This window comes from Euleptes europaea, chromosome 9, assembly GCF_029931775.1.
Source record: "Euleptes europaea isolate rEulEur1 chromosome 9, rEulEur1.hap1, whole genome shotgun sequence".
Classification (NCBI taxonomy): Eukaryota; Metazoa; Chordata; class Lepidosauria; order Squamata; family Sphaerodactylidae; genus Euleptes; species Euleptes europaea.
In genome coordinates this window covers 72625585-72639556 of record NC_079320.1, presented here as the reverse complement: position 1 = coordinate 72639556, position 13972 = coordinate 72625585, and the positions used below count along the sequence as shown (strand labels likewise).

Below are 13972 nucleotides of genomic sequence, written 5' to 3'. Positions count from 1 at the left end.
ACCACCTCTGGACAACTCTTGTCTTGAAAACCCTTCTGGGTCACTATAAGTCAGCTACAACTATAAGTCAGCTACAGACGCACAGAAGAGATTTCCTTGAGACCAATTCCTGTGTCCGCATATAGCAGCTTGCCGGTCAAGGTCAAATTCTGGCTTTCTTAGACCAACAGGAAATACATTCCAAATGTAATGACCCAGCTCCTTCTCCCAGTTAATTGCTTAAGTAGTGGCCCATCCAATGGGGAAAAGACGCCCGCTGCAGTTCACCCCCTAAACCAGAGAAAGGACTCGCACTGTTACGCTCAGCGTCCTTCCGTAGAGGCCGAGCTTAGACTCTGTTTCCATGGTGATTGTTGGCAGTGACTCCATTTTTCCTCCTGTTCCAAGGAAACCTTGAGATGTTCTGTTCCAAGGTGAGATGGGTCTTAAAACCTGTTCCCTCAGAGACGGTATTTATATTTGACACACACTGTGCTTTTTATTTGTTCATATATACGTTTAGCCAACCTGCCCTCCATGACGCTCAGGGCAGGTAAACATCATATTCCCTTCCACCATTTTTGTCCTCACAAAACACTGGGAGGTGGGCTAGGCTGAGAGTGTGCGATTGGCCGAAGGCTCATCCAATGAGCTTCGTGGCAGTGAGAATTTGAAAGTGGGTCTCCCAGATCCTAGTCTGACACTCTGACTACTGCAGCATGCTGACTCTTATGAGATTTTATTAATTTTTAGCTGGAATTCCCAATATTCAGTCATTAGAAAAGAAGAATAAAATGTAAAACCTAAGAATATCAGATAAGAGCCCCGTGGCACAGAGTAATAAGCTGCAGTACTGCAGTCCAAAAAGCTCTGCTCACGACTTGAGTTCGATCTCCGCAGAAGTCGGTTTCAGGTAGCCGGTTCAAGGTTGACTCAGCCTTCCATCCTTCTGAGGTCAGTAAAATTGAGTACCCAGCTTACTAGGGGTAAAGGGAAGACGACTGGGGAAGGCAATGGCAAACCACCCCATAAACATAATCTGCCTAGTAAACATCGGGATGTGACATCACCCCATGGGTCAGTAGTGACCCGGTGCTTGCACAGGGGTCTACCTTTACCTTTTTAAAAATATTAGAGAGTTATGAGAATTAAAATGAAAGATCCAAGAAATGCTGGTTTACTAAGATGTCCGTATGGCAGCTAGGGTTGCCAACCTTCAGGCGCTGACGGGAGATCTCCCACTATTACAACTGATCTACAGGCAACAGAGATCAGTTCACCTGGAGAAAATGGCCACATTGGAAGGTGGTCTCTATGGCATTACACCCCACTGAAGTCCCTCCCCAAACTCGGCCCTCCTCAGGCTCCGCCTCCAAAATCTCCAGGTATTTCCTAAGCTGGAGCTGGCAGCCCTACTAAGATCTTATGAATACTGCTCATTCCTACACAATTATTGCTGTACTTTTTACTGGTGTGATAGCTGCAAGATCACATGGGAGCATCATGTGACTACAAGCACCAAGCTGTAGCTAGAAAGGTCCCAAATGAATCATCTTTGTTTACTGCAGAATGTTTTGTAGTACCATCAGTCTTAACTGATGTTGAATTCCCAGATCTGGGACAATTGGCCATGTAGACTGACTTGTGCAGTTCACTTCTAGCCTTTGATTCATTCTGATTTATCTCATTCCCTCACCTCATTTTTTCCCATTTGGAGACTCTTCATTCTCTCGACAGTTTATTTAATAAGCTGTTGGCCTAATGCTGTCTTTGTGATGTCCTTTTAATGATGTAGTACATACAAAAGTGTCAAATTATGAAGAATTTGGCTATGTACATTGACATTCTTTTTGTTATCTGCACTTACTGAGAGGTATTCTGTAAATGTTGATAGGCATGAGTCTTTAGATTACATTCCTTTAAGATGGCCAGCTGCGTTTTATCTCTTGAAAATGCCTTTTCTTAGCTCTCCCACCCAGTAATGCTTGCTTGGTGCTTTACAGTTCTACTGTTTCCCTCCTCCAGATCGTCTCCTAATGTAGCAGTAGAACACCAAAAAAAAAACCCTTTTCACACGTGCTTTTTCAGGGGATACAGCTTATTTCATTTCAGTAGTACCTGTTCTGTACGAGAGTGCTGTGGCCTCCCTGAAATGTCCCCCGTGAGCTATAAATCAGGTGATCACCACAGATGGCACCTGGAGATCTCCCACTATTACAATTAATCTCCAGACGACAGCTATTAGTCCCCCTGGAGAAAATGGCTGCTTCGGAGGGTGGACTCTATGGCATTATATCCTGCTGAGGTCATTCCCTTCTCCAAACCCTGCCCTCCCCAGGTTCCACCCCCCAAATCTCCAGGAATTTCCCAACCCAGAGCTATTAAAAATGAATGTTTTCTGTTCAGTTCTTCATTGATCGGTTAAAAAAAGAGCCAGTGTGGTGTAGTGGTTAAGAGGGTTGAACTAGTATTGGAAAGACAAAGGCTTGAATCCCCGCTCGTGCCATGGAAGCTTGCTGGGTGACCTTGGGCCAGTCACGTTCTCTCAGCCTAACCTACTTTACAGGGTTGTTGTGATGATAAAATGGAGGACAGGAGAATGATGTAAGCTGCTTTGGGTCCCCATTGGGGAGAAAGGTGGGGTATACATGAACTAAGTAAACTAAAAAGCCAGGGGTGAGGAGGACAATAACTGAACAGATCTTGTTGATTAATTTTTTTAATCTGTAATCATACATAACCAACTGTGACCATTGTGGCAGTAAGAAACTAGAAAAGAATGTAAAAAAAGAATGTAAGCCATCCATTTGGCTTTCCAGTACTTTGAAAGCAAGAGGTTCCTCCCCTCCTCTCCTAAACTCAGTTTTCTGCAATTTAGACAACTTTCATTGTCTAAAAGGAAATATTGTTTTCTTCCTAGCTTAATCATTTTGATCCTCCAAATATCTCACCTGGAAATAAGATTGGCCGTATATTTGTTATAATATTATTTCCCAATAGATGTAGTTAACGGCAACATTTTGTTTTGAACATCTAACACAAAACTTGGCAGATACCTATGCAATTTGCCATGAGCTAATTAAAGGTAAAGGTAGTCCCCTGTGCAGGCACCGGGGCATTACTGACCCATGGGGTGATGTTATATCCTTACATTTACTAGGCAGACTATGTTTACGGGGTGGTTTGCCTTTGCCTTCCCCAGTCATCTTCCCTTTACCCCCAGCAAGCTGGGTACTCATTTTACCGACCTCGGAAGGATGGAAGGCTGAGTCAACCTGGAGCCAGCTACCTGAAACCAACTTCTGTTGTGATCCAAGTCAGGTTGTGAGCAGAGCTTTTGACTGCAGTACTGCAGCTTTACCACTCTGCGCCATGGGGCTCTCTAAATGCTAATTATACATATATCTACATGGCTTTTATGAGCATGGGTAATTTGATAATGCAATATATTTCGTTGCAGGGAATTAGGCATGTGGATCACTTTGGATTTATCTGCAGAGAGGCCTCAGAAAATGGCAGCTTCCATTTCGTATGTTATGTGTTTCAGTGTACAGATGAAGCTCTGGTGAGAGACTTTTCTTTGCTTAAAAAGCCGATGGGGTGCAAGAGAAGGGAGGTCTTGTACGACTTTGCGGGTAACTACAAAAAACTATGTAAAACATTTTACCAGCCAGCCCACCTTCATAAGGTATACTGCCATACGGCAGGGCCAGAATCTGACAAGCTAACTTCATTGATGAAAGTTGATAGCTGAGAAAAACTTGTAAATCACTGTCATGTATTCTGATTTTTTTTAATGATAAAATATAATTGTTTCTAATGCTGAAAACATTTTAAATGAAGTTAGAGCCCATGGAGTTAAATGAAGTTAGACCCCATAGTCTTTTGGATTTTTTTTTTAAATCAGCGACTATGTGTAAAAATTCTGTAGCACATTTTTTTGCAAAGATATAAGGGAAAAGGTATATCTCTGTGATGAAAAGGGCTAGAAACTTTCTTTTAAAATAAAAACTGGGAATTCGGAGAACTTGTTACACATACTATTATAATGTTATATCGATATAATGACGTTTTTTGCCGATTTAAAACAAAACCTGAAAAAGCCGTGGTGGTGTGTGTGTGTGTGGGGGGGGAGACTGTTGATGGGGGACAGAGGCAGGGACATTATGGGATAAACTACCTTATGGCAACTGCATGTCTTATGCCTATGTGGAAAATACCTCTACCTGACCACTTCTTACTGCATTCCCATTCTATACACCTTTTTTGTCAACGTGGGTCATTCTCTTCCTGGCAAAAGGAGGGGGTCCTCTTCCCTCTTGCATAGGGTTGCCAAGTGCCAGGCTGCCTGTCGACTAGCTGAGGGTCAGTGGGCAATGCGTGCACGCGGGCCTGCCCATGGCAACGCGTCACTTCTGGTTTACACCCAGAAGCGCCGCATTGCAAGGGGCCTGTTACCACTCAAACTCCCAGTTTGAGTGGTAAAGGCCTCTTGTGATGCAGCACTTCTGGGCGCACGCGACTCCCCCCCCCCTCACTTCCACTCCAAAAACCTCCCGCCAAAGGAGAAGAGGGTAAGCCTACTCTTGCGTCAGCAGAGGATGTGGTAGGATCCAGCTCCATCCCTGTAACCATTCTACATGGCAAGATGTATGTTACTGGTCAGGCTATGTGAAATCTGTAGCCAAGGGATTATCAAGTAGATGGTGGTTTACCACATCATTGCTTAAGCGCTGGTGGAAGATCTCTGATGGTGCGGTGACCACAGGGCGACTTGACTGTAGTTTCAATTATAGCCATTCAACCAGTAGCTCATACTTCACCATTCCAAAATGCTCTGTGAAGGTGCATAACAACGGGCAAGGGAATGTGTTTCAACAAGAGATAAATTTGGTAGTACACATTTTCAAAACCGAAGTCTGAAGGAATATAAAGAGAGCCACTGCAGGCTAATATTTAGAGAATTGAGCTAGGATGGCAGAAGCCCAGGTTCACCTCCTCTCAGCCATGAAGTTCACAGGGGATCCTTGGGTCAGTCAAAAATAAAATGGTGTGTGTGGGACAACCATGTTCAATGCCTGAGGACAAAAATGTAATTATAATAAGCCATGTGGTTTAACCCATTGATCGATCCTGTGGGTTTCTTTTCTGGGCTGTTTATGACTAGATTTATTTTTATAGTTGTTTTAGTATGATGAATTGTAAAGGGATTTTGTTCCGGTATTTCATGGATTTTGTGAGCTTCCTTGAGCATTAGAGAAACACATTTTAAATAATATTCTCGTTGACTTTAAAGCTCATCACTGTTCAACCAGTAGGAGCGGCAGTTGACCTTAAGTTATGCATACTCTGAGATGAGCTCTATAGCGGTAAAATGGACTTGCCGTTCTTCAGCCTTGATTTCCTTTCTGTCCCAGGTTGATGAGATCATGATGACTTTGAAACAGGCGTTCACGGTGGCGGCCGTGCAACAGACCGCCAAAGCACAACTCCAGCTCTGCGAAGGGTGTCCCATGCAGAGCCTGCACAAACTCTGTGAAAAGATCGAAGGTATGAATTATGTGCAATGTACAAAGAATTAAAAAAAGATATCCCTGAGTTTCCTAAAAATCTTTTAAAAAGTCGTGATTTTGCTGCCTCCATCATTCTTGAGACATTTGGAGAGAACTCCTTTAAAAACAAAACAAAACTCTCTAGTGGATTATAAGGTCCTAAGAAAATGGCAAGATTTAATATCTATCATTTTCAGCCTTTCAGTGCATTTCCTGCATATGAATGCACTGAAGGTGGGAAAATGGGGGGAAGGAGGAACCTGGAAGAAGCTCCTCTATAACAGGAAAGTGTTGGTTAAAAAAATAAAAGAATAAATAATAAAAGAACCTCTTGGGTACATGTTGTCGAAATCCAGTTCTTACCTACTTCCACTGAAATCCTTAAGGGCACTTTCCCCTCGCAGCTTAAAGAATCTGGGACAGGAGAACTTTCCTGATCTGTTCCAAAGCCCAATCCAAGGTGTTGGCTTTACCTTTTAAAGCCCTACATGGCTTGGGACCGCGGTATCTGAAGGACCTTCTTCTCCCATACATTTCTGCCCAGGAATTAAGATCACAGAGAGAGGCCCTCCTGTCTCTTCCACCAATCAAAGAAGCTCGTCTGGTGGGCATACAAGAGAGGGCCTTTTCTGGGGCATCCCCACAATTATGGATCTACCTCCTTGGGGAGGTGTACCTGGCCCCTTCACGCTCAATCTTCAGGAGGCAGCTGGAGACAGTTTCATTTAGGACTTCATTTGAATAATTTAATTTTTGTTTACTGACAGTCCTAATTGAGATTTTAAACTGTCGTCTTTTATCTGTTTTATAACTGCAGTTTTGTTTATTATTGAGAGAGCTGCAAGGTAGAAAGGCAGCTAATAAATGTTTTAAATAAATAAACTAGACCTCAGGGTTGCTGCTGCTTTTTCCCCATGGTTGTAAAAGGACACTATGGGTTGGACCTCATGGATCTGTTGTGCTGATGGCAGCACTTTCCCTGGACAGTGGAAGAAGATGCTACCATTAGCAAAAAAGATGCATGCGATACAGCCCCAGGAGCCCATCTCTCATACGCTCAGTTTCTCGCCTTATTTTTGTGCAGTCATTGGATGGAAGACTTGTGTTAGATGGCAAAAACCAGCAATCAGTACTTTCCCCTTGCACCAATTGCTGTTTTTTGTCTTTGTTTGGTTTGGTGCAGCCCTCTTTTTTGTTTGTGTTAGATGGACAATATTGAGAGGTGTCAATATTTTGTGACCAACTAGCATTAATATTAAAATACATTTTGTTTACCCTGTGTATTCATTATTTTTCAGGGCTCCATCCTTCTAAAACTAAACTGGAACTCCAGAAGTACCTAACAACCCTGAATAACGAAGAGCAGGTCTCTGTCTTTGAGGAAGTCCAGGTAACCTTCTTTTTTGTTTTGTTTTTTGCTTTTGTTTTGCTGGTTCATCTTTAGAAAACAAAAAGTATAATTCTTTCAGATCTCTTGCTGCTGTTCCTCTGTAAGCGAAATGTATATTATTTAAATATTGAATGCTCAATCTCACAGTATTCAGTGAAGATCATTAATTTTATTGGTAGGCTATACAACTCTGTAAGGTAATGCGGGAGGTTTGATATGGAGACCACTAGACTGACATAGCCACTGGGTTTGTGGTGTAGTGGTTAGAGCAAAGGTGTCAAACATAAGGCCTGCTGGCCAGATCTAGCCCCTTGAGAGCTCTTACCCAGCCCACAAGCCAGCCAAGGCAGCCACCACCACCTCACTCTCGATCTGGGCTGACGAGGCATGGCCCGGCTCGACCAAGTGACATTTGTGTTATACCCGGCCCTCATAACAATTGGGTTAGAGTGTCAGACTAGGATCTGGAAGACCTAGGTTTGAAACCCCAATCACAAGGTCACAGAAGCCTGCTGGGTGACCTTGGCCCAATCACACACTCACAACCCAAGCTACCTCACACAGTTGTGAGGATGACTTGGAGAAGAGAACAATGTAGGGCTTCTTGGGTCCTGATTAGGCATAAAGGTGAGGTATAAACGAACTAAGAAAACAAATTTACTTGCCATTTTAACTTCTTAGGATGACAGGCATTGTGTCCTTTCCCCACTAAGGTCGTTCAGTGGTGCGGTTGGGTTGCTCGTCAGCAGGAAGCAGAATTATAGCCGTGGTTCTACCTGGCCCTAATATCACACTACATTTCCATTTTCAAAGGCAGCGGTAGGCTGCACATTACTGACACCCTCTCAGCAAGAGGAAGGGGAATCCAGCCTGCTTGACTGCCTTCCTTCCCTCCAACAGATTAGTAGAAGTCAGTTGCTTCTATTCATCTTGCAAATTTGTGAAGCTTTAGGAAAAGCTGCCAAAAAACCCTGCTCTTCTTACAGATTGGTAAAGGGCATGATTCTTGGTCAATTTCAGGCAGCTGCCCCCCAGCCATGCTTGTTTTTGTGCAATTCTGGTCAATTTCAGGCAGCAAGCCCCTCTCCCCACACCCCTTTTTAAAATGATCTTTCAGTGGCGCTATTTCATTGTTCTAGGAACATGTATTTGCATTCTTACAGAGCTCATGCTTCCCCTGTGTTGGTGGCAACAGACCTTTAATCATTTTCTGATCTCTTTGCTATCAAACCATTTGCTCATTTCTTTGCTGTTCCTTTTTTTGATTGGTTTCTTAGTCATGCTATTCTGTTGTTTTGTACCAGTGGAACCAAAAATAAATTTCTAGCTAAGTCTCCACGTGCAAACACAATAAACAATGTACACACGGACGCTTTCCTGCCCTCTTATTGTAACGGGCCTTTGGATTAAATATTTCCTTATCTCATTTCCTCTTCACAGTTGCAGATTTTTTAAAGTGGGAGAGGACCAGACATTTTGAAATGACATTGTAACTAGGAATTGCCAGGACATTATCCACCAAATCTCTAACCTGACTAGTTGCATCAATAGTGCTTTGCCAATGCATGCTGTTTAAAAATAACCACTTAACCCAGTTCTGAAAAAGTTTGGAAGGAAACAGACAAAACACTAGACCAGAGTCCCCAAGGCAGTTTTAATGGGCACCATGGCACCCATCAACACCTTTCCTGGCACCTACCAAGGGTTTTTAGAATGTAGGCAAGTCCAGGTGGGGCTTTTGCTCGGCAAGGCGTCTGATTGGCTGTTGGAGATTTGATTGGCTGTGCAGATGTTTCAAAACGTTTCTTTGGCAGCAGCTACCCCCACAGCACAAGGATCTTCATTGTGTGACTAAAAGTAAACTGTGACAAAGGCAAGTCTAAATGTAACCCGGGTAGTATTTGGGCATAGTAAGCCTGAGGTTGGAAGTTTGTTAATAGACAACACCTTGGAATGGTCCTTAAATGAAGCATATGGATGGTTTTAGAACTGTAAAGCGGTACTCTTGTCAATGAAATGCCACTGAAGAAAGTCATGAAATGGGAAATACCAGATTCCTGTCTCGCTTCTCCATGGTTTTGCTGCTCCGTGGCTTTATCTCAGTGGTTTGCTGCTTCTGCTGCTTCACTGGCTCATGGGTTTACCTTGCCGCCTTGTGGCCATTGGATGCCTGTTGATTTACTACTCAATTTGTTTTTCACTGTCTACAGAGCCGGTTGGATTGCTTCAGTGCTTCAGAGACTATAATCATTTTATTTTGAGACTTTGGAGACTCCCTACTCATTGGAACTGTACACTTGATGTTGATAAATTACATTTTTCTTGAGCTTTAGTTATTGTGTATGATATTTGATGGTGTTTAATTGACACTTGAGATACTCCAGGGTTACATTTAGACTTGCCTTTGGCCATAGTTGCTGCTTTTTTGTTTGTTATTTCCAGTTCACATTAAGAGATTTGGTTTGTTTACTAAAGGCTGTGCCCACCATGCTATGTGAGAATTCCAAAGGTGCCCACGGGCTCAAAAAGGTTGGGGACTCCCGCTCTAGACAGTGCATCAGTTTGACAGCAGTGTCATCTGGATTCTTCATAACCACATGAATGGCAATTCCAGGCCAAATGGCTAGTGGGGAAGCAACCAGTGTAGAAGGCTGATCACAGAATAGGGTGTCACAGTCAATACACTTTCCCCCCCCAAATAGTAGCCCCCCCCCACTCAGGTGTCAATGGGAAGCCTAAGTATGATCCTAAGCATTTCTTTGGATGCTGGCCATAATCTTCTGTTGGAGACCCTGAAAATCCCAAGTTGTTTTGAGGATAGGGGCTGTGGCTCGGTGGAAGAGCCTCTGCTTTGCATGGAGAAGGCCTGAGGTTCAGTCCCCGGCTTCTCCAGTTAAAAAAGGACCATGCAGTAGGTTGTGTGAAAGACTCCTATCTGAGACCCTGGAGAGCTGCTTTCAGTCTGAGTCGACCATATTGACCTTGATGTACCGATTGTTGGATTCGGTATAAGGCAACATCATGTATGTTCATATTTGTTTTCATGTGAGCATCTAGATAAATTTTATTTTTCTAAATTCATAGAGAGGGGTCGCTTCCAGATAAGGTTTTTTTCTGTTTCAGTTATGGAATGATCACATCCACATGAAGTTGTGGTCTAATTGTATTCTAGTTGTCCTTTCCCCATCCTTGATATGCTCTTTCCCAAACCTGCTTTTTACCGATCTTTTGGGGAAGAACTCAGTCCAAGTATATCATAGGGCAAACTGTATGAGAAGGGGCACATTATCCAAGGTCCTACCAATATCAGCACCATTTCCCTTCCCTCAAACCCTTGTGGTTTCTGTTTTCCCAATTAAAAAAAAGGCACTTGCCAGATGGTTTTAGTTTTGCAGCATTCTAAGGATTTCTTGCAGCAAACCATGAGTTCTCCTGAATTCACTGCTTTCATCTTTTTTAAAAAGGTTAGTTTGTAGCATGGTTCATTGCAGAGATACACCTTTCCCTTATGTTTCTGCCCTTCCCCCTTATACCATTGCAATGAAAAGGGCTAGAGACTTGCCTTTCATTTTAAATGAAAGCTGGGAATTCAGAGGAACTAGTACATTGCTGCAAGAGAGTTATAATACTACAGCAATCTAGCTATTACTGATTTTTTTTAAAGCCCTCTGGTAGCAGGGGCAATGGCCATAGTAGGGCAGAGGGAACGTCCAGGGGAAAAATTATCCCATGGACCCATCATTGACACACTGAATGCCTCTGCTTTCATAGCAGTAAGGAGAGCAACATGGAGAATCATGCCGTTGCCATCTAGTGGTATTTTATTAAACAAGCAGCAGGTTTAGAGTGGTACATAGTTTAAGATAGCTAAGGTAAACACTATTATCGTTGTTTTTCCCCCTTGCAAAGAAAATAAGACCGAGAAATGACCAGAAGGAGAATGAGGTAATAATCTCGGTGCTGAGAAACATGTATGAAGAAAAACAGAAGGATCACATTCACCTTAGTGAAACCAAGCAGGTATGGAATCATGGAGACTTTTCTTCATAAGGAAAAGACCAAGCGTTGCATAAGATTTTTCTGTAAAAGCATCCCCATGCAAGGGTTGAGTTACATGTTATGAAAAAAGATTGGTATAGCCCACTGGAAGGATGTCCCATTTGAGTTCTTCTTCACTTACCATGCAACAGGGCAGTTGTTTCACTATAGCAGGTTAATTTTGTAGAGTGTAAAGAATTATATCTTCCCGTTCTGCAGAACCTGACAGCACAGCTATAGTGTCAGGGCTAGTGACTACTTCCAGAAGTAACCAGGCAGCCAAATAAGCAATTTGATCTGTACCTGACCCATGAATTGCTCAGAAGGAGAGGCCAGGCTCCAGTGAACAGTTTTAAAGAGCTATATTAAGAGCCTGTTGGTGCATTGTGTCACCTGGCGCCTGTTGGGCTGGAAGTTGTAGTCCTGGCCATTTACAGAAGTGGCAGCGCAGTGCAGTTGAGATCAGGTCATGGTAACATTGGGAGGGAAGATGCCTGCAGTTGACCTCTGGAACCCCCCCTGCAAGAGCCATGTCCCCTTATTCCTGTCGGGGGGGGGAGCTGGTTTGAAACACGTGGTTAAAAAAAATTCTTTGCTTTCTTTGAATAAAGAAAAAAATCTATGCAGTGAAACAAAAGTTAAATCACTCAGAACCTTTTAGTTCAGAAGTTGTATGTTAATTACAGCAAGTCAGCACAGGAAGTTTTAGAAAACACAGATGAATGCAGCAGTAGTTTGAATAATCCTTTTCGTGGGATCTTGTTCACTTCTTTTCATTCCCTTTCCCCCCCCCCAACTTTTTGTCTTTGTTTTCTTAACTTCTTAGACTTCACATCCCTCATTAGAGGCCATGGGAAACGAGACCTCGAGCAGCGCACCCCGGTTCAGACTGGAAATATTGAAGAGCAAAGCAAAAAGGTCACTGACAGAGTCACTGGAGAGCATTTTGTCCCGAGTAAGACTTCGCTTTTGTTGATCTTGTGTTTAATGACATTGTATATCCTCTTCCATTTCCTTCCTGTCTAACATACTTGGGCAGCTACTGAGGCGGTTTTATTTAAACTTAAAATCAAAGTAACTTTGTAAAATATTTGAATGATCTCCTCAAGATGCATTCTGATGCACTTTAATTATTCTTTTCGATCCATGCCTTCAGCGGTGAATATGGGCCATACCCACAACAACTTGGGCTAGAAGCCCATTTAGCAGCGACGGCATATTGGTAGCAGTTTCATTAATAGTATGTCTCAAGATAGGCTCTGTTCCTAAATCCTGCGTCCGCTGCCTTATAAGTAAGCCATGTCTCAAGAATTTTTTTAAAAATTTGTAGGAAAAGTTGCAGAACCTCTTAAATAGTTTGCGAAGATATATTAAAAGGAGGTGTGTCGTTTTAGCTTGTGCTAAACATATTGCAGTGATCCCTGCTGAACATCACAGAAAAATAGTTACAGTTCACAGTGCAATATAGTGATTAGAGTGTCAGACTAGGGGGAAGACGCAGGTTGAAATCCCCACACTGCTGTGGAATCTCACTAGGTAGGGGGGCCGGTTTCCAGGTGGTGCCTGGAGATCTCCCGGTATTACAACTGATCTCTGGCCTAAAGAGATCAGTTCCCCTGGGGAAAATTGCTGCATTGGAGGGTGGACTCTATGGCATTATACACTGCTGAAGTCTAGCCCCTCCCCAAACCCCACCCTCCTAGGCTCCACCCCCAAATCTCCAGGAATTTCCCAATCCTGAATTTCCCAGGTGACTAAGGGCCTGTCATTTACTCTCAGCCTGGCTGACCTCACAGGGTGAATGTTGTGAGGATAAAAAGGAAGAGGGGAGATTGATGTTAGAAGCTGCTTTGCTTCTCCATGGTGAGAAAAGTAGGTATAAATGTCCGAATAAGAAGAAACGAACAGCTTAAAAGCACTAAACATTAGACAAGAAGAAGATATCTATGACTGGTAATATAAGTCCTACTGTACTACAGCTATTCTAAAGGAGCCCTCATCTCTGGTTTTGGGGTTTACCAGCCATTACCTATAGTGCAAGCATGTTACCAGCGTGGTGTAGTGGTTAAGAGCGGTGGTTTGGAGTGGTGGAGTCTAATCTGGAGAACCAGGTTTGATTCCCCACTCCCCCACATGAGCGGTGCATGCTAATCTGGTGAAGCAGGTTGGTTTCCCCACTCCTACACTTAAGGCCAGCTGGGTGTCCTTGGGCTATTCACATCTCTCTCAGCCCCACGTACCTCACAGGGTGGGGAAGGGAAGGTGATTGTGGGGAGGGGAAGGAAAGGTGATTGTAAGCTATTTTGATTATTCCTTAAGTGGTAGAGAAAGTTGACATAGAAAAACCAACTCTTGTTACTACTAAGACAGTTGATTGTTGCTGTTTCTGAGATTGTCTTACAAGACGTCAGATGGTGTTTAAACAAAGTCTCTCCATATGTCACTTAAAGTCTCTCCACATGTCACTTGAAGTCTCTCCATATGTCACTGAAACGTCTTCGACCTTTCCTCTGATCTACTGTACCTGAACATGTCAATAGTGTTCTCAAGAAAGCTGTGACTTTTGCATTCATTTTAGTGTTTTTTGATGCTCAACCAACTTTGCTTTATTCAGCAGCTCTGTCTTTCAAGGCTCACAGTGCATGCCCGGTAATGATAATCGAATTATAAAAACACTGAATAGGCTTGGGTTTCTCTTAAAATTGAACGCAACCAATAACACTGGCTGCTTGAAAGGAGCACTTATTAAATTAATTTTTGGCAGCCGCGTTTGTGTATATGTCAGTGTGACCTTTCGGAGGGAGGCTGTTGTTTCTCGCCTGCAGACTGGCTATTCTTAGTCCACTTGGGAAATGAAATTTAATAATGACCTCAACACAGTGAGGATCTTTGGGGTCTAATAGTTCCCTCAAAACCATCACAGCTCTGTGAAATTTGAGACTGGTTGATGTATATGAATTGGTACGTCTGCATAACATATAATGTATACCCTGTATTTTTTTTTTTTTATAAT

General features: G+C 43.0%; 1 protein-coding gene across 1 annotated transcript in view; it reads left to right on the top strand.

Moving 5' to 3' along the window:
* The window catches only part of TBC1D1 (TBC1 domain family member 1), a 114793-nt gene that overhangs the window by 55352 nt on the left and 45469 nt on the right, over nt 1–13972 (top strand). Inside the window, exons 4-8 of the mRNA XM_056855642.1 lie at nt 3440–3544; nt 5397–5529; nt 6830–6921; nt 10831–10941; nt 11786–11914. Of these exons, the coding sequence (XP_056711620.1) occupies nt 3440–3544; nt 5397–5529; nt 6830–6921; nt 10831–10941; nt 11786–11914 (570 nt within the window). The remainder of the gene's footprint in view (nt 1–3439; nt 3545–5396; nt 5530–6829; nt 6922–10830; nt 10942–11785; nt 11915–13972) is intronic.